This window comes from Heterodontus francisci, chromosome 46, assembly GCF_036365525.1.
Source record: "Heterodontus francisci isolate sHetFra1 chromosome 46, sHetFra1.hap1, whole genome shotgun sequence".
In the NCBI taxonomy this organism is placed as follows: Eukaryota; Metazoa; Chordata; class Chondrichthyes; order Heterodontiformes; family Heterodontidae; genus Heterodontus; species Heterodontus francisci.
In genome coordinates this window covers 14087137-14107636 of record NC_090416.1, presented here as the reverse complement: position 1 = coordinate 14107636, position 20500 = coordinate 14087137, and the positions used below count along the sequence as shown (strand labels likewise).

General features: G+C 53.8%; 1 protein-coding gene across 1 annotated transcript; it reads left to right on the top strand.

Annotated features, from left to right (window-relative positions):
• Positions 1 to 3602: 3602 nt before the first annotated feature.
• Positions 3603 to 19220, top strand: LOC137356869 (carbonic anhydrase 14-like). The gene is made up of 9 exons (XM_068022708.1): positions 3603 to 3732; positions 3910 to 3930; positions 11944 to 12123; positions 12571 to 12713; positions 14178 to 14273; positions 14954 to 15020; positions 15684 to 15841; positions 16349 to 16475; positions 16963 to 19220. Exons 1-9 carry the CDS (start codon positions 3603 to 3605, stop codon positions 17031 to 17033), a joined length of 993 nt encoding a protein of 330 aa, XP_067878809.1. The 3' UTR covers positions 17034 to 19220.
• Positions 19221 to 20500: the final 1280 nt, after the last annotated feature.

Genomic DNA, 20500 nt, shown 5'->3' with positions numbered 1-20500 from the left:
TGAAACGTGGCCATCTACGCACAGCAAGATCCCACAAACAGCAATGTGATACTGGCCCAGATCATCCGCTTTTAATGATGTGATGAATTCAGTGATGAATATTGACCACTAACGACGGCACCTCCGACAGTGCGGCACTCCCTCAGTACTGACCCTCCGACAGTGCGGCACTCCCTCAGTGCTGACCCTCCGACAGTGCGGCACTCCCTCAGTACTGACCCTCCGATAGTGCGGTGCTCCCTCAGTACTGACCCTCCGACAGTGCAACACTCCCTCGGTACTGACCCTCCGACAGTGCAACACTCCCTCAGAACTAACCCTCCGACAGTGCAACACTCCCTCAGTGCTGACCCTCCGACAGTGCGGCACTCCCTCAGTACTGACCCTCCGATAGTGCGGTACTCCCTCTGTACTGACCCTCCAACAGTGCAGCACTCCCTCATTACTGACCCTCCGACAGTGCAGCACTCCCTCAGTGCTGACCCTCCGACAGTGCGGCACTCCCTCAGTACTGACCCTCCGATAGTGCAGCACTCCCTCAGTACTGACCCTCTGACAGTGCAGCACTCCCTCAGTGCTGACCCTCCGACAGTGCGGCACTCCCTCAGTACTGACCCTCCGATAGTGCGGTACTCCCTCTGTACTGACCCTCCGACAGTGCGGCACTCCCTCAGTGCTGACCCTCTGACAGTGCGGCACTCCCTCAGTACTGACCCTCCGATAGTGCGGTACTCCCTCAGTACTGACCCTCCGACAGTGCGGCGCTCCCTCAGTACTGACCCTCCGACAGTGCGGCACTCCCTCAGTACTGACCCTCCGACAGTGCGGCACTCCCTCAGTACTGACCCTCCGACAGTGCGGCACTCCCTCAGTACTGACCCTCCGACAGTGCGGCACTCCCTCAGTACTGACCCTCCGACAGTCCGGCACTCCCTCAGTACTGACCCTCCGACAGTGCAGCACTCCCTCAGTACTGGCACTGGGAGCGTCAGCTTGGCTTATGTGCTCAAGTCTCTGGAGTGGGACTCAAACCCACAACCTCCTGACTGAACCAAGCTGACACTTGCAGGAACATTTCTGTCAAGAGTTTTCGCAGTTTACTCTCACTGGCTGTGCTTTGGTTAACCCGACACTGGGAACTTACTCTCTGCTCTTCCAGGATTAATGTTTTGAACGACCCCGATCAAAGTGGTGGACAGAGCAATTTCACACAAGTGCGGCAACACATTTGCAAGCGAAATTGCATGAGGCATGAGCAAGATCCACCTTAACAGAACTGTTCCACCTTAAGAAGGCATGAATGGGTTAAGGAGTGGGGGGAGTCTCTGTGAGGGGCTTGAAATGTGATTGGAGCTGACGAGCCTCCAGTATTTCCACGGCAACTGGTACCCATAATCTTTCCAGACAGCCGACACTCTTCCTTTAAACTTGGGCAGTTGGCAGGAGGATGGAGTCAGGAGTCACAGCGTTAGCAGTTTGCAGTGTGTTTCTGCTGTTGTCAGAAGTTGGTCAGACAGAAGCAGTGAGGGGAGGTAAGTTTAACACCAGTTACCTGTCAACTAAGCATTCATTTTCCTTTTTAAACAGCGCTCCGAGCAACTGTACAACGCCAAGTGCCGTCTTGATCGAGCGATTCCCAAAGTTCCCACCACGCTCCCTAATCTTGTGCTCCCTTTAACCGTTCCCTCCGGAGACCCTCTCCCCTTCCTCGAGCCGACACCCGGCACCACCAGCGCTGGACACCGTTGCCCAGCTGGCCGCTGCAATCAACGAACGGCTGTTCAACTGCGGGCGGCATCACCACCAATCGCCTCACAGCCCACAAACACAGACCAACGATCACCTGGTTACTCAGCGCCCTGAATGATTCCGATCCGTCCGGGCGGCGCGAATACTGAGAGAGTGTTTCATGAAGGGACGCGTGGTGACACCGCTCAGGAAAGAGGCAAACAAGGAAACATCGTCCCGTGACTGCCCCACTGTGAATAAAAAAGGTGTCAGTGACGCCTTTGATAATTGAGCAGCCTCCTACAAGTCGGTATAAATAGTCTTAAGTAGTCCGCTTCGGCAAGTGCTAATCTTCCAACTGTTTGTTGCTGCTGCTGATCATTTCAAGCATGTCATTATCATGTGCCTTTCTAAACCTTCTCAGTCTCCCGATCTACCAGGCAGGATCCTGTGCTGATTCAGACAACCTCCCGACTGTATTACCAGTTGTGGCTCAGTGGGTAGCACTCTCACCTGAGTCAGCAAGCTGTGGCTTCACAACCAACCCCACTCCAGAGACTGCAGTACATAATCCCAGTCCGACACTCCCGGTGCCAGTACCGAGGGAGTGCTGCACTGTCGCAGGTGCCGTCTTTCAGATGAGACATTTAAACCGAGACCCCTCTCAGGCGGATGTTAAAGATCCCACGGCCGCTGTTGGAAGAAGAGCGGGAGGAGGGGGGTAGGGGGGGGAGGGGAGTTCTCCCCGGTGTCCTGGGGACAATATTTATCCCTCAACCAACATCACTAAAAAAAACAAATGATCTGGGTCATTATCATCATCCTACATTACAACAGCGACTCCATTTCAAATAAAGTACTTCATTGGCTGTAAAAGCGCTTCGGGAGGTGCTGAGGTTGTGAAAGGCGCTATAGAAATGCAAGTCTTGCCCCTCACTGTTCCCAGTCAGAGAGGGTCCAGCGGAGGCAGCTGTGGCCGTTTGGTGCACCCGTGAAACCCGTATCCCAGAGTCGACGCCTTCAGGAGAGAAGTGCATAGACAACGCAGATCACATTACACAGCACCACCACTGGCATTTGCATAGCGCCTTTAACCTAGCAAAGTATTCCATCCCAGGGCACTTCACGGGAGAGTTATCAGACTAAATTTGACATTGAGCCACATAAGGAGACACTTAGAATAGTGATCAAAACCTAGTGCAACAAGGTAGGTTTTAAGGAGCATCTTTATAGGATGAGCAAGCGGTTTAGGGAGGGAATTCCCGAGCTTAGGGCCCCCAGGCAGCTGAAGGCACGGCCGCCAATGGTGGAGCGATGGAATCGGGCAGGGGGGGGTGGGATGCACGAGAGGCCGGAATTGGAGGAGCGCAGAGATCTCGGAGGGTTGTAGGGGCTGGAGGAGGTTACAGAGATAAGGGGGGGGGGGGGGGGGGGAGTGGGGCCAGGAGGGAGTTGAACACATTCTGACTCTCCGAAGAAAGGCTACAATGGATCTGTGCCCCACCTTGGAGGCAGAAGCAATGAGATGGTGGTGTTAGACCCAGCTGTCTTTAGTTTCGCAGCCTGCCCAATGCTTCAGAGAACCCGGCCAGTTGCTGAGCAAAAGTTTCCAGCTCCAAACACTAACGTGCTTGTCTGTCCCCAGATTGCTGAAGCATTTAGAGAGCAAACGGAGCACTCTCCAAATACAGTGCTCGCAACGTGGAGAAGAAAGACTTGCATTTATTTGACGCCCTTCACAAACGCAGGGCGCTAAAACCAACAGTGGCACCACCCCGCCCCCCCTACCCCCCCCCCCCCCCACCAACCCGCAGGGGAGCATGAGTCAAACTTGGGATCTTCCTGGTCTGGATGGTTCAGTCCCACATTGGGCCATGCATTTACCACTGAGACATTGGAATTGGGAATTCAGTCACACCAAAGCAACTGAGCTCCATGCAAATCTTGTGCATCAGGAGTATCCCTGCTTTACCTTCATAGGCTATGAAGCCTTGGGCGGCATACGTAATGAATGGTTCAATCTGTGTCCCCAGTCATTCTCAGATATTTTGGAGGGTGAGAGAAGGAGGGGTGGGAGGAGGCTCGTGTACAATGTGAACACCAGCAAGGAGCAGGTGGATTGAACAGACCGTTTCTGTGCTGTAGTTTGTGATACCGAATCTGCTCTCTTTTCCTGTACAGGTTCCCGCTGGACGTATGAAGGTAAGTCCTTTCCAAACAGTATTTTAACCCCAATCCCCTTTCTTTGATCTTCCTGCAATGTTCCCCATGTCTGAGAGGGAATCTAAACGATCGGCTTCCACTTCTGTCACTGTCCATTTACAGTCAATCCCTTTCTCTGGATCACATTCTCACCCAATCTTTACTCTGTATCTAACCCCAGTGCTGTACCTTTCCTGGGAGTGTTTGATGGGGACAGTATAGAGGGAACTTTACTCTGTATCTAACCCCGTTTTTTTTTTTTTTTCTTTCTCTGTATCAAACCCGTTTTTTTTTTTTTCTTTTTACAAGGTGACCTTTATACCCCAGGCCCCTTTTATATTTTTCACATCGAGGGGGCCTTTATCCCTCAGGCCCCCTTTATGTACATATTTACAGTTTTAAAATAACTTTATTAAAACAGATAAATAAACAAAAAACTCAAATTAAAATGCCATTCTTGGCGTCGACGATGCACTCCAGTCCCTGCGGTGCCCACCGGTCGCGGAAGGCCTCAAGCGTACCGGCGGACACCGCATGCTCCTTTTCCAGGGACACCCGGGCGCGAACGTAACCGCGGAAGAGGGGCAGGCAATCGGGGAGGACGGAACTCCCGACGGCCCGCAACCTGGACCTGTGAATTGCCACCTTGGCCAGGCCCAGGAGCAGACCGACGAGGAGATCCTCCTCCCGGCCCAAGCCCCTCCGCACCGGGTGCCCAAAGATCAGGAGTGTGGGACTGAAGTGCAGCCAGAATTTGAGGAGCAGCCCCTTCAGATACTCAAATAGGGGCTGCAACCTCGCACACTCCATATAAATGTGGAACACGGACTCGTCCAGGCCGCAGAAAGTACAGGTGGCCTGGGAGTCCGTGAACCTACTTAAAAGCCTATTGCACGGGACTGCTCTGTGCAGCACCCTCCACCCCAGGTCCCCGATGTAAAGGGGGAAGACTCCCGCGTAGAGAGACCTCCATCGGGGTTTCCCCTCGCCGCCAGATGGCAACGCGGACCGCCAGGGCGTGTCCGGCCGGCTGACGAGGGCGAGGAAGTGGAGAGTGTGCAGGAGCAGCCCGTACAGGAAACCCCTCCGCGCCGATTGGAATGGCACGGAGGGCATTTCCGAGAGGCAGCTCGGATTGTGCGGGACCGGCTCCCGAGGAGGGTTTCGGGGCCTGGGTCCGATGAGCAGTTCCGGCCGAGCGGGCGTCAGCTCGGCCGGGATCGCTCCGCACTCCCGAGCCCCCTCGCCACCCACAGTGAGGGGCGTCCCGGGGGTTTCGGCTACTCCTCCGCCCGCCGGACCGTCCCCGGAGTCGGCCGCCCGGACAGCCGAGGCGCTCTCCTCCGCCGGCGGGGGAGCGCCCTGACTGGAGGCGACCATGTTCCAGACTCGGAAAAGATCCCGGTAAAAGACAGGCAACTCCCTCAGAGAGGCGCGGCTAACGGACTCCACCGGGAGCTGCGTGTCGTCTTGAAGGCAGTGACACTGGCGGAAAAAATACGTCGCCAGCGCACACCATCTGGGAGGACGCTCGACGTACAGGTATCTCTGCAGGGTCCGAAGGCGGAGAGTCGCAGCCTGGGTGCGGACGCACACCAGCGACTGACCGCCCTCCTCGATCGGGAGACTCAGGACCGCGGCAGAGACCCAGTGTTTCCTCTTGCCCCAGAAGAAATCGACGAGTTTCTTCTGGATCTTGGTGGCAAATACAGGGGGCGGGGCCAAAGTGACCAACCGGTACCACAGCATGGAGGCCACCAGTTGGTTTATGACCAACGCTCGGCCCCTGTAGGAAAGCACTCGGAGCAGTCCTGTCCAGCGCCCCAGCCGAGCGGTGACTTTCGCCTCCAACTCCTGCCAGTTTGCCGGCCAGGCTTCCTCAGCGGGGCTAAGGTGGACTCCCAGATAGAGGAGGTGCGTGGTGCTCCACGCAAAAGGTGTCATCTCCTCCGGCAGGGAGTCCACCCGCCACTGACCAACCAGGAGTCCGGAACATTTCTCCCAATTGATCCTCGCGGAGGACGCGGCAGAAAAGGTCTGCTGGCAGTCGCGCATCCTCCGCAAGTCAACGGGATCTGTGATTGCGAGGAGCACGTCGTCGGCGTAAGCCGAGAGGACGACCCGCATGGCCGGCTCGCGCAGAGCCAATCCCGTCAACCTCCTGCGAAGCAGGCACAGGAAGGGCTCCACGCAGATGGTATACAATTGGCCGGACATGGGGCACCCCTGACGCACTCCTCTCCCAAATCGAAGGGGCGCCGTCAAGGACCCGTTAACTTTGACTAGACACTCTGCGGCGGCGTATAAAAGTCGGACCCGGGACACAAAATGCGGCCCGAGTCCGAAAGCGCGCAGAGTACCGAAAAGGTAATCGTGATCCACCCTGTCGAACGCCTTCTCCTGATCGAGGGAGAGAAAGGCGACCGACTGACCAGTCCTCTGGGAAAGATGGATCAGGTCCCGGACCAGGTGGATGTTGTCCTGGATGGACCGGCCCGGGACCGTGTAGGACTGGTCGGGGTGGATCATGTGGGCCAGCACGGAGCCCAGGCGGGTAGACATAGCCCGGGCAAAGATCTTATAATCCGTGCTGAGGAGGGAGACCGGACGCCAGTTTTTAAGCAGGCGGAGATCGCCCCTCTTCGGCAGCAGGACGATGACCGCCCTGCGCCACGAGAGGGGCATCTCCCCGGTCGCCAGGCTTTCCCCCAGGACCCGCGCGTAATCGTCCCCCAGGACGTCCCAGAACGCCCTGAGGAACTCCACGGTCAACCCATCCAGCCCTGGGGATTTGCCCCTCGAGAGCTGGTGGAGGACGCCAGTCAGCTCCGCCAACGTGAGCGGAGCCTCCAATCCTTCGGCGCCCTCCGGGCTGACCTGCGGCAGGTCCTCCCACAAAACTCTGCGCGCATCCTCGCTGGACGGATCCGGAGAGAACAACGCACTGTAATACGTCCGGACCAGGAGGCCCATTCCCTCCGGATCCGTGATGGAGGATCCGTCGTCGGCCAGCAGCTCGACGAGCTGCTTACGGACCCCCCGCCATTTTTCCAGCGAGTAGAAGAAGGGTGAGGCGCGGTCCAAATCTTCCAGGATCTGGATCCGCGACCTCACGTACGCGCCTCGGGACCCTATGAGCTGCAGGTTCCTCAGCGCGCCCTTCTTCTCTTTGTACGCCTGCCACAGGGCCGGGTCCGCGACGGCATGACCGAGGCGGGATTCCAAGTCGAGCACCTCCCTCTCAAGGCGCCCGACCTCGGCTTCCCGCCTCTTGGTCGACCCCTTCGCGTACTCCTGACAGAAGACGCGGATGTGAGTCTTGCCCACATCCCACCATAGCCTCAAGGAGGGGAAGCCCCCCTGCTTCCTTCTCCAGTCGGCCCAGAATCGACAGAACGAGTCCCGAAATCGCACGTCCTCCAGCAGCCGGTTGTTAAAGTGCCAGTACGCAGACCCCGCCCGCGTGCGGAGCGGAGTGAACTCCGCCCACACCAGGCGGTGGTCCGAGCACGGCACCAGCCGCATGGAGGCCGCCGAGACACGGGAGACGTACGCCTGCGAAATGTAGAGGCGGTCGATTCGCGACCCCCCTCCTCCAGACCTCCACGTGAAGGCGCTGGAGTCGGGATGGAGATTCCGCCAGACGTCCACCAAGTTAAGGGAGCTGATCAGTCCCCTCAACTTCTCCACCGACGCTTGGCCGCGCTGGGGACCGGAGCGATCCCCCACCTCGAGGGTGCAGTTAAAATCCCCCCCGAGGATGATGCACTCGCCGCTATCGATGGAGCTCAAGAGAGCGGACACTTCTTCAAAGAAGCGCGCTTGCAAAGCGCCGGGCCTGGGCGCGTACACGTTCACAAAGTGGAGCGGCACGCTACCCAGGCGAACGGCGAGGTGGAGCAAGCGGCCCGGCACTAGCTCCTTGACCCCCAAGATCTCCGGCTGAAAAGTCGGGGCCAACAAGATAGCCACCCCACTAGAAATAGGGGTGAGGTGACTCATGTAGACCCCACCCTGCCACTCCAGGAGCCAGGTGGCTTCGTCTCCCGGAACGGTGTGGGTTTCCTGCAGAAAGCTCACCGCGTATCTCCCTTCCCTAAGGACTGAGAGATTGTGAAATCTGCGGTGAGCCCCTCTGCTGCCGTTGATGTTGAGGCTGGCTATGGTTATCTTCATGTCAAAGGTACGTAAAACCCGTCACCAATACCTCACTGTGAGGAGGGAGTGGAAGTGCACCTGGCCCTCCACTCCCCCAGCAACCCATTGAGGAACACATTAAAACGGCGCCTCTCAACCAGTTTCACGTCCGCGCGCTTGCCCGCTATCTTAAGGGCGGCACGGACGGACTGGATGATCAGCGCCAGATTCGACCAACGGTCGAGGGCCAGCTGAACTTTATTGCGGCAACCTCTGCAAGCCGCGAGGAAATCCCGGAGTTCCGCCGTGGGGATGAGAGGAGATTCGGTGGGAGGCACGAGGGACTCCACCACCTCACTGGCGATGGAATCAAGATCATCCTCCGTGCCCCGCACCGAATCCCCATCCTCCTCCGGGTCGTCACCGCCAGCGGCCGACACATCCACCACACACTGTGGGGCGGACGCCCCGGCCGCGCCAGCTGGTCCCGCCTCCGTCACGATCCCACCCCCAGGATCGATGGCGGAGGAGTCCTCTCTGGGTTCTATTGTGAAACTGGAGCCTGTAGGCACCAGCGGTTCAGGACCCCCCTCCACCTCCATCCCCAGGCCAATGAGTGGTCCAGGGGAGACAGAAGTTCCGGACTCCGGGAAACCAGCCGGAGCCGAGACTGGAGGCGGCGAGAGGAGGCCATCTCCCGCTCCGCCAGCACCCACAGGCCCAGCAGATGGGGCAGCATTCTCAGTTATAACTGGGTCGGGTGTCTCCTGGTTGGTGGTGGACTCCGGCTGGGAGGCCCGACCCTCTGGGGCCTCGCCCTCCCCTTCATTCAGGACACCCGACCCAGTAGCAGTGGCGGAATGGGCGGTTTCCCCAGGCTCCCCCACCACAAGCAGGGCCCCACTTACTCCTTCAGGAGGGGCCTCACGTACCGGGGCCATCCCCTCCCCTCCATCCTGAGGAATAGGGAGCACCTGCCCGGACTTTGCAGCCTTGGTGGTGGCGGTAGGGGAAACCTGGGGACCCGAAACAGGAGACAGCTCCCCTCCAACAGATGGGCCCTGCACCTCAGGGCCCTGTGTTATTTCTGTGGAGGGGTGCCTTCTCCTCTTTTTCCCAGTTGTGTGCGGAGGCTCAGAGACCTCCATATCATCAGAGGCCTCCACCTCCACACTCTCCTTTTTTTTATTCACCCTGGGCCTGAGCCCAGCCCTGGGGCAAGTTGACTTCCCGAGATCGGGCCTTGGGCTGAGCTCAGGCTCGGGTAGTGTCACGATATCCAGGGGACGTGCCTCTCGATGTTTATTTCTCCTCCGCGCCTTCCTTCCACTTGGACGGTCACCCCCCTCCCTGCCGGAGGCCGTGAAAACCACAGCCTCCGGTACCGACTGAATGGTATCTGGTGGTGGTGTAGTGGGGGTGGGAGGAGGTGCAGCGTCGCCACCCTGGGCCGCTGAGTTGGAGTTGGCAGCCGGGAGGTTGGGGCAGTTCTTACGAACATGCCCCACCCCCTTACAGACATGGCACCGCACCCCGTCCAAGGTCCAGAAGACGCGGTAGGCCGTCCCCTGGAATTCTACATTGAAGTGGCTCTCTGTCACCTCCTCCCGCGCCAGCTGCATGAATAACTGGCGGCGGAAGGAGTACACGTGTCGGAGGCTGTTCTCCCGAAGACCGAGCGGGACTGGGGTGAGCCCCGTCTTTACCTCCCCCAGATGGTGCAGGTGGGGAAGGAGGAGCTCACCAGGGATGAAGGGTGGGACATTGGATAAAATGAGCCTTTGCGCAGTGGCCTCCAGGGGGTCCACTGGCAGAAAGGTCCCGCCCACGGTGAGCCCCTTGCTCAGAGCCAGGGACACCGCCCGCTCGGTCTTCAGGAAAAACACTGCCTTCCCGTACATTTTAGAGGCTGCAACAATGGCCGAAGGGCCGACAACCTCGGCCATTGCTTTCACACATGCCTCTATAGTCATGTTCGGGTGGACGTAGCTCTTGACCCCATGCTTCGTTGTTAATAAAGCAAACGGTGACGGGGCAACAGGTGCAGCTGCAGCAGCCGCAGCAGCATATGAACGGGAAGGCCCCGCCACCGGCGAAGAGGGGCTTGCCATGGGGTCTAAGAGCTACGTCCACCCCCAAGAAACAAAACAAATTTACACAATTTTTTTTAAAAAAAGCAAACTTTAAACAAGGTGGAGTGGGAGTAGAGGAGGATGGCGTAGGATGGTAAAGGAAAAGGGGAGGATAGGTGATTGAGGCGACTGAGTGGAGGAAGGGAGAGAAAGGCTGAAAAGGATGTTTGTTTCAACTGCCAGTTGGAGCACCTTTATCACAATTAGTCCAAACTTGTTTGTTGTCTTCCAGTTGGGGGAGGCTTCTTCGCCCGGGACAGCTGGAGCCGCCCGGTACTCTCCTCTTCTGATTTTAACAAGACAGTCTTCACCCGGGCAACTCCAGCTGTCCCGAGCAGGCAGTTGGGGTGGGGAGGGAGCTCCCTGTGTGCAAACACCAATACAAACACAGGGGCCCTTACTGGATTTGGCTGCCCCACCCCTGAGTCTTCAGGCCTCTTCTCCCTCCCCCAAACAGTTTAAACTTAATAGTCTTTCAGGTGCCCTGACACCCACCTCTCCAGAAAAATTGCAGCCTTCCTTGATGGTTTCCCTCCACTCTGTATTCACCTTTCTCCAGTCTCTCTCTCCAGTTGCTGCAGTTTCCAGTCTCCACTCTGTATTCACCTTTCTCCAGTCTCTCTCTCCAGTTGCTGCAGTCTCCACTCTGTATTCACCTCTCTCCAGTATCCTCTCTCCACTCTGCAATTGCTGCAACACAGGTGCAGCTGCTCCCCCTGATTGCTGGCAGGAAGTGCTCCAAATTGACCAGCCAATCCCCGTGCTGTACCTGTCCTGGGAGTGTTTGATGGGGACAGTGTAGAGGGAGCTTTACTCTGTATCTAACCCCCATGCTGTCCCTGTCCTGGGAGTGTTTGATGGGGACAGTATAGAGGGAGCTTTACTCTGTATCTAACCCCCATGCTGTCCCTGTTCTGGGAGTGTTTGATGCGGACAGTGTAGAGGGAGCTTTACTCTGTATCTAACCCCAGTGCTGTACCTGTCTGGGAGCGTTTGATGGGGACAGTGTAGAGGGAGCTTTACTCTGTATCTAACCCCCATGCTGTCCCTGTCCTGGGAGTGTTTGATGGGGACAGTATAGAGGGAGCTTTACTCTGTATCTAACCCCCATGCTGTCCCTGTTCTGGGAGTGTTTGATGCGGACAGTGTAGAGGGAGCTTTACTCTGTATCTAACCCCAGTGCTGTACCTGTCTGGGAGCGTTTGATGGGGACAGTGTAGAGGGAGCTTTACTCTGTATCTAACCCCCATGCTGTCCCTGTCCTGGGAGTGTTTGATGGGGACAGTATAGAGGGAGCTTTACTCTGTATCTAACCCCCATGCTGTCCCTGTCCTGGGAGTGTTTGATGGGGACAGTATAGAGGGAGCTTTACTCTGTATCTAACCCCCGTGCTGTACCTGTCCTGGGAGTGTTTGATGTGACACTGAGTTTTTTCACATTGATGGTACCAGATTTCTTTACAACTATCTCTACATTGCTCACAGCCGAGCCCCATCCTGTCCTCACCTCAGCGTACATTCAAGGGGGGGGGGTGCGGTCACTGGCCAGCAATGAGGAGAGAGTATCTTGGCTGGGTTTATCTCCTCCACATCCCAGGCCAACTATAGCAACCCTGACTGGAATCCAGAAACCTTTCAACCAACAAGAAGAACTTGCATTGATAGGTGAAAGATGCCTTAGGGCTTAAATTAGCCCGCGATGAATTTCCATTAGCTTGCCAATCTAATTATCCCATTTAATCCAGGCCCTCAAGGTCCAAAACACTGGAAAGAGGAATATCTGCACTGTGGGAAAGGATCACAGTCCCCTATCAATATTGAGACTGAGCATGTCAGGTATGATCCCTCCCTGAGACCAGTCCAATTGAAGGGATACATTAAATCAGACAGCAACTCGTTCACGCTCTCCAACAATGGCCACACAGGTAAGGACAGATTAACACCAGTCTGTCATATTTCTAAATCAATTTGCGTGCCTTTTTCTCCTTTCTTCTGAAGGAACGGCCGCCAATGGTGCAGTGATGGGAATCGGAGGATGGGCAAGAGGCCGGAATTGGAGGAGCGCAGAGATCTCGGAGGGTTGTAGGGTCTGGAGAAGGTTACAGCGATGGGGTGGGGCGGTGGGGGCCATGGAGGGATCTGAACACAAGGATGAGAAATTTTATGGTGGATGTGTTGAGGGACCGGGAGCCGATGTAGGTCAGCGAGAAACCAGGGGGGATGGGTCTCCAGGACTCAGTGCCAGTTAGGATACGGGGCAGCAGAGTTTTGGATGAGCTCAAATTGAGGGAGTGTGGCGTGACCCGTGTAAACTCCTGTTACCTCCGACGCCATTGTCATAAAGATGTACCTCTGTTTCTTTCCTCTCTCAGTGCAGCTGACTCTACCCTCCACCATGTATATCAGCAGCCTGCCCAAGAGATACACAGCCGTGCAACTGCACTTCCACTGGGGGAATGTGGAAGAGACTGAGGGATCAGAACACCTAATGGACGGAGAGAGGGCGCATGCTGAGGTAGGAGCCACGGCAAGAAGGGGTAATAACAATTTTAGTTAATTTTCCTGCTTTTCACCTCCGTAATATCGCCCATCTCCATCCTTGCCTCAGCTCATCTGCTGCTGGAACCTTCATCCACACCTCTGCGATATTCCAGACTCCGACAATAGTCTCCTAGCTAAGCCTACCATCTTCCATCCCAGTAAACTTGAGCCTGTTCAAAACTCTGCTGCCCCCCACCACCCCCGCACCCCCCCCCCGTATCCTAACTCATACCGAGTTCCGTTCACCCATCACCCCCCCCCCCCCCCCCCCGCTGTGCTCGCTGACTTACAACAGCTCTGGGCCCAGCAACACCTCCATTTTAAAATCCTCATCTTCAAGTTCAAATCCCTCCAAGGCCTCGCTTCCCTATCTCAGGAACCTCCTCCAGCCCTACAACCCTCCGAGATCCCAGCGCTCCTCCAACTCTTGCCTCGTGCATCCCCCGATTCCCATCGCGCCACCACTTGTCTTCAGCTGCCTGGACCCTAATGCTCTGCAATCCCCCCCACCCCCACCCCCCCCTACACCTCTCACCCTTTTTACCTCTCTCTCTGTCTTTAACCTGCCTCTTTGACCAAGCACCTGTCCTAATATCTCTACATGTGGCTCGGTGTCAAATCGTGGTCCAATAAGAACACAAGAAATAGGAGCAGGTGTTGGCCATTCGGCCCCTGGAGCCTGCTCCACCATTCAACAAGAGCACGAATGATCTTCCACCTCAACACCTGATCCCCACATCCCTCAATTCCCTCAGTGCCCAAAAATCCATCGATCTGCCTTGAATATTCTCAACGACTGAGCATCCACAGCTCTCTGGGGTAGAGAATTCCAAAGATTCACAACCCTCTGAGTGAAGAAGTCTCTCCTCATCTCAGTCCCAAATGGCCGAGCCCTTTATCCTGAGTCTGTGATCCCCTACTTCTAGACTCTCCAGCCAGGAGGAACACCGCCCAAGGTAACGATCCTGTGTTCGTTTTACTATGTTAACTTGTGCTACATAAATGCAAGCTGTTGGTTCTCAGCTGGACACCCAGGCACACCGAATGTACCCTACTAAGCCATCTAAATCAACAAGCATTTCCCCCTACCCACCCAGATTTGATGTCTGCGTTGAGCTAACTGGTCTTAGACAGGGTGCCACGATTAACCTTGAAGACTCCGTGTTAGGGAGGGGTAGAACTCGCCCTGGTTGCTAAGTGCCCCCTCACTTCGCAGCCGACGGGATCAGACTTGGTTGTGATGCCCTCCTAAGTCGGATATTCAGGTACCCAGGTGCCAGGCTGGGTGCGAGACTTATAACAGGGTTTATTTTATTTGTGGGTGCCGCAAAACCCCAAAAAAGAGCAACTGCAACCAATGCTGGGTCGACCCAGCCACTGATGCAAGCCGCAGCGACAGAAGACCGCGCGAGTTAACGGTCGGTTTGATGTTTTCCAGTTGCATGTCGTCCACTACAATTCAGAGAAATACCGGAGTGTGTCGGAGGCCATGAGCAAAGCAGATGGACTGGTGGTCCTGGCAATTCTGATGGAGGTGAGTCTCAATCTGACTCCTGTTGTCAGGATTTTTGCTCATTTGCACACATCAACATTGAGCACTGCTCTGCTTATGTAAAAACATAGAATGGAAATCCTGCATGTAAACAGGTGTGTGTAACAATGTAGCTCCAACCTCTGGCCAGTAGATGGCTCTCCCAGATCCAACACCATCTTGTATGTGGAGTGAGTATTGACACCATTCTGGCAATCGATGTGTTGGATGTGGGGCGAGACTTATAACAGGGTTTATTTTATAGCACAGTCTATTTACTGAGCAAACAGCAGAGTCTATTTTATGGAAGAGTCTATTTACTGAGCAAACAGCAAACAGAGTCTATTTTATGGAAGAGTCTATTTACTGAGCAAGCAGCAAACAGAGTCTATTTGACAGCAAAGTGTCTATTTACTGAGCAGACAGAGACGAGTTTACAGCAGAGTCTATTTACTCAGGCTTATTTATTCAGCAGTGAGTGTGGGATAGTTACTAAATACAAATTAAGTCAGTAATATCAATTGCAGTCACTCGCAGCAGTCTCCAGGCATGACTGACGGGAGAATTTTTCCGTTCTGGACGGGACTGATGACATCGGTACACATAGCCATTAAAAAAAAAGTGCATCAAAAAAAAAATCATGATGTTTATAAAACTGATATCTTTTTTTTAATTTAATAAAGGTCGGGCATTTTAAAAATCCAGCTTACGAAAATATTCTGAGTCGCCTGGAATCTGTAGCGTTTGCAGGTAAGAACTCTGGGAGAAATCATGATTAACGTAGTTAACCAGACCCTCTCTGAGAGGTGCTCAAAGTAAATCCCATAGTCGATTATTAAACTTTGTGTTGCTTCCATCGTCCTTTCCCTTTCGCCGAGCTAATTCTGATGCCACTTCATTCAATTGCCTCAGCTGTGGCTCAGTAGGTCTGGGGTCAAAAGGTTGTGAGTTCAAATCCCACTCCAGAGACCTGAATACAAAATCTAGGCTGACGCACCAGTGACGGTAGTGTGGGAGTGCTACACTGTTGGAGGTGCTACCTTTTGGATGAGATGCTAAACTGAGGCCCCGCCTGCCCGCTCTGGTGGATGCAGAAAAATCTCGCGGCCACCTTAGTTCTCTCTTGGCTTTGCAGCCAGTAAAATACTTATTGAAGTGCTGTCATGTAGGAAACATGGCAGCCAATTTGCGCACAGTAAGCTCCCACAAACAGCAGAAATAACCATCTGTTTTTAGTGATCTTGGCTGAGGGATAAATATTGGCCCCAGGACACCGGGGAGAATGAATTACGGGCTAAAACCTTCCGTCTCCAACTTGAGAGTGCTACGCACTGTGCCACGGCTGACAGTAGATAAATCAGTGACATGTTGGCAATTTGGCTTGAATTGTACATTCTGTCGTTCAACGTCCAGGTCAAGAGGTCGCGATTCCCTCTTTCGACGTCCAGTCGTTGCTTCCCAAGCAGCTGGACAAATACTTCACCTACAACGGCTCACTGACCACCCCGCCCTGCTTCCGGAGTGTTCTATGGATTGTTTTTCACCAGCGAGTGCAGCTCTCCCTTTCCCAGGTACGTGTGGGCTAACGGGAGCATCTCTGAATGGCTAAGTCCCCGAACTCTAAATGTTTGCAGTCATTCGAGAGCCTTTGGAAGCTCCCACTAGTGGCTCAATGGCCAGGTGCACTGGCTGGTGTAGTACGCGGCCTTACACATCAGGCCTCACCCGTGAGCTATGCTTAAGGAGCTGGAGATGTGTTGCTGCAATGGGCCTCGACACTCAAAGGCCGAGTGATGGGAGAAGAAATGAGCTCCTCCCAGTCATTCGCTTTTTAAAAAAAAAAATTCTTTCACAGGATGCGGGCGTCACTGGCCAGGCCAGCATTTATTGCCCGTCCCTAATTGCCCCTTGAGAAGATGGTGGTGAGCTGCCTTCTTGAACTGCTGAGTCCATGTGGCAGACTCAGATATCACTGGCTGTATATCACTCTGGGACATGCTGAGGTTGTGAAAGGCGCTACAGAAACGCAAGTCTTTTCTTCTTTCTCCGAGCACTAATCTTCTCTTTTCTTCTTGCAGTTTACGGCCTTGAAGACGGGGCTGTTTAGCACATCCGCTGACACAGCTCAAACACGACCACTGATCAACAACTTCCGAGAAACGCAGCCCCTCAACAACAGGCGGGTAAAAGCCTCCTTCTCGATGGGTGAGTCCCCTTGATGAGGTTTTACTGTGTCAGTCATGGCTCAGTGGGTAGCGCTCTTGCCTCACAGGCATGACGATTGTGGGTTCAAGCCCCACTCCGGAGACTTGACCACTGAATCCAGGCCCACACTCCTAGTGCAGTACTGAGGGCGTGCTGCACGGTTGGAGGTGCAGCTTTTCATTTGAGGCGGTCTCTTAGGTGGACGTTAAAGATTCCACTGTCAGGATTGAAAAGAGGAGGGAGTTTTTCCTGGGTCAATATTTATCCCTCAACAAACATGACCAAAAATTAGTTATGAGGTCATTGTCGAATTGCTGTTTATGGGATCGGGCTTTCACAGTTCTCTATATTGTAACAGTGATCATACTTTAAAAGGTATTTAAAATTGGCTGTAAAGAAAGCGCTGTGGGACGCGCCGAGGTTGTGAAAAGGCGCTACAGAAATGCAAGTCTTTACGGCACGTGATGATTCTATTTTCTTCCTGTAGGCTGGGCTATTAACTTGCGAAAAGCGATGATGGCTCTCATGAAAATACTATCAACAAAACTCCACCAGTAAATAATCACGTTCTGTGTAAGCTCTCCACCTTGCACTTCTCAACATGTGTCTCATTCTACAGTCTCTCATCGTAGCAATGGAAGAGGAGAGCAATTTCATATACAGCAACTGCTAATCCGTGGACATAGCTCGTGAGTGGCAGCAAGTCACCGATAGGCCATTCGACCGTTTGGTGGGGGGGGGGGGGGGGGTGGGGTGGTGGACACCCACAGGCTATTCAACTGTGGGAGGCGGCCAGCGCTAACAGGTCATTCGACTGGGGTGGGGAAATCTCAGCCAAGCCTAGCCTTATCCTCAATAAGAGCTGCCGAACAGCGATCAGGAGCAGGAACCCTGGGTGATTGCACGGGCCCCCAGCAACCCCACTACTTCCCAATCCAGACAAGAGTCCCAAAGGCAGCACCTTGACTGAATCAGCTACCTTGACGCGGATCGGCTCAGCCGTTCGCTGAGTGACTATGCCGAGCCACTGTCGGTTACACACCCCGTTCCACCTCTTGGTTATTGGTGGAAAAACGAGGCACGCAGCCAGCTACCGAGAATTAAAGGGGCCTGGGCAGCAACCAGGAGCTACTATGCTCATCAAAAGGGGCGCTACAATAAGAGGGTAGCATTTTCCAACACTGTGGGGCGGCGAAGTGGTCAGCACCGCAGCCTCACAGCGCCAGCGACCCAGGTTTGGTTCTGGGTACTGCCTGTTGTTCTCCCTGCGTGGGTTTCCACCGGGTGCTCATAGCAGACTATGAGCAGCTCTTATCCCAATGTTGCACACCCATTTTTTCCCCCCACTTCCTCCTACTCCCGACTATCATCCTGTCCTATAGCTCAACCAAAACTCTGCTGCCCCGTATCCTAACTCGCACCGAGTCCTGTTCACCCATCACCCACTAAGCTCGCTGGCCTGCAACATCTCAAATTTTAAAAATTCTCAGCCTTGTTTTCAAATCCTTCCATCGCATCGTACCACCCTTGCCCACTTCTCTCTGTAACCTCCCCCAGCTCTGGCCTCTTACACAATCCCGATTTCCATCGCTCCACCATTAGCGGCTGTGCCTTCAGCTGCCTGGGGGCCCTAAGCTCTGGAATTCCCTCCCTAAACCTCTCCGCCTCTCTCTCTCTCCTCCTTTAAGACGCTCCTTAAAACCGACCTCTTTGACCGAGCTTTTGGTCGCCTGTCCCTAATATCTCATGTGTCTCAGGGTCAAATCTTATCTGATAACAATCCTGTGACGTGCCTTGGGACGTTTTTGCTACTTGAAAGGTGTTATATATAAATTGTTGTACGGCTGGTATGTTATATTCTTTCTGAAGCATAGTGAACGCCCACTGGTTCCCAGGTCATCAGTGCATCAGTACTAAAACACTGGTCCACTGAACTCTCGGCAGCTTCACCCACTGGAACATGCCCTCACAACTCTGGAAACCCCCAAATTATGTAAACTTTGTAACAAAAATACCTGTAACCAAAAAAGTTGTTGGAAAAACTCCGTTACATTAAATTTCTAACATCTTTATTTGCGTCAATCCCTTTTTGAACATGAAGTATTTACAGCACAGATATGCTCCACACGAGCCTCCTCCCACCCTCTCTTCATCTCACCCTCTCTTCATCTCACCCTATCCCCATATCCTCCTATTCCTTTCTCCCTCATGCGTTTATCCTGCTTCCCATTAAATGTATCTCTGCTATTCCCCCTCAACCACTCCCTGTGGTAGCGAGTTCCACATTCTCACCACTCTCTGGGGAAAGAAGTTGCTCCTGAATTCCCCATTGGATTTATTAATAACTATAATTATGGGCCCTATCGTTGGTCCCTCCCACAAGTGGAAACATCTTCTCTACGTCTACCCTGTCGAACCTTTGCATAATCTTAAAAAGACCTCTCAGGTCACATCTCAGCCTTCTATTTTCTACAAAAAAACCAACTCGTTCATCCATTCCTCTCAGCTGTGGCAGTATGGAGACCAGAACTGTGCATCGTACTGAGATCAGATAATAGGCACTCAATCTAGGCTTCTGGATGACCGAGATCCCGTCTGCCTGTTCTGTTGAATTGACTGGCCCTATTTAAAGGCAAGGAGGACTGGTCACGTTGACTGGCCTTTGGTCTCATTGCTGATGATTCACTTTACAAGGCACCCTGCTGCCACCTAATGGCAACACAAATAAAAGGTGTGTAAAACTGTGCGGAGTCATGATTTGCAAGTTACTTTCTCTCGGTCTCCCCGCCCTAATCTCCAGGCTGGCTTTCTGGTGTTTGCAATCAACAACTTATTTTTTTTTTTAAATTCTTTCATGGGATGTGGGCGGCTCTGGCAAGACCAGCATTTGTTGCCCATCCCTAATTGTCTTTGACAACTGAGTGGCCCGGTGGGCCATTTCAGAGGGCAGGCTGTTGGGTTTGGAGTCACACGTAGGCCACACCAGGTAAGGACAGCAGATTTCCTTCCCTAAAGGACATTAGTGAACCCGATGGGTTTTTAACAATAATTGATGCTAGTTTCATGGCACCATTACTAAGACTAGCTTTCATTCCAGATTTTTATTCATTAAATGAATTTTTTAAAATTAAATGCCACGGTGGGATTTGATCCCATGTCCCCAGAGCATTAGCCTAGGCCTCTGGATTACTAGTTTGGTGACAATATCACCACGCCACCGTCTCCCCTTGTCTAGAGCGACTTGAGAAGGAACAAACCTTCATTTCTACTGCGCCTTTGGACACCCAGAAGTGTTTCAGGGCCAATGACGTGCAGTGGCTGTGGTGAGGCAGGAAGCGCGAGAGCCATTTAGCGCACAGCTCGGATGGGAACGCAACGCCGGCGGAATTGTACCCAGCGGGACGGCAAACGGGGAGCATGAAAACAGAGTGCAGGTGCCAGGCTCCAGAGAGCCGTCACGCTGGGACAGCGGGACCCACAGCAGCAACACGAGCCAAAACTTACATTTATACAGCGCAGTTAAGGCACTTTACAGGAGCATTATAAAACAAAATATATGACACCCAGCCACATGAGATATTAGGTCAGATGACCAAAAGCTTGGTCAAAGAGGTAGGTTTTAAGGAGTGTCTTAGAAGAGGAAAGCAAGGTGGAGATATGTAGGGAGCAAATTCCAGCGCTTAGGGCCTGAGGAACTGAAGGCGGTGCCACCGATGGTGGAACAATTAAAGTTGTGCATTAAATAGTCAAGTCTAAAGGTAGCAAATGCACGAATGTGGGTTTCAGTGGCAGTTTAGCAGAGACAGGGGCGAAGTCAGGCGATGTTACGGAGGTGGAAATATGCGGTCTTCGTGATGGCACGAATGAGGTCGGAGTTCATCTTGGGGGGTCAAATATGACTGGCTTAACCTTAGAACGCTGCCAGGGATGGAGTCGGTAGCTAGGGAACGAAGTTTGGAGTGGGGACCGGAAACGATGGCTTCAGTCTTCCCAACATTTAATTGGAGAAAATTTCTGCTCACCCA

Bases quoted from the DNA above. Each gene is read 5' to 3' on its own strand.
- LOC137356869 (XM_068022708.1), top strand. From the start codon at position 3,603: ATGCATTTACCACTGAGACATTGGAATTGGGAATTCAGTCACACCAAA. The intron at 15,021-15,683 runs GTAAGAACTCTG...TTCAACGTCCAG, and splicing joins GGAATCTGTAGCGTTTGCAG to GTCAAGAGGTCGCGATTCCC. The intron at 15,842-16,348 runs GTACGTGTGGGC...TTCTTCTTGCAG, and splicing joins TGCAGCTCTCCCTTTCCCAG to TTTACGGCCTTGAAGACGGG.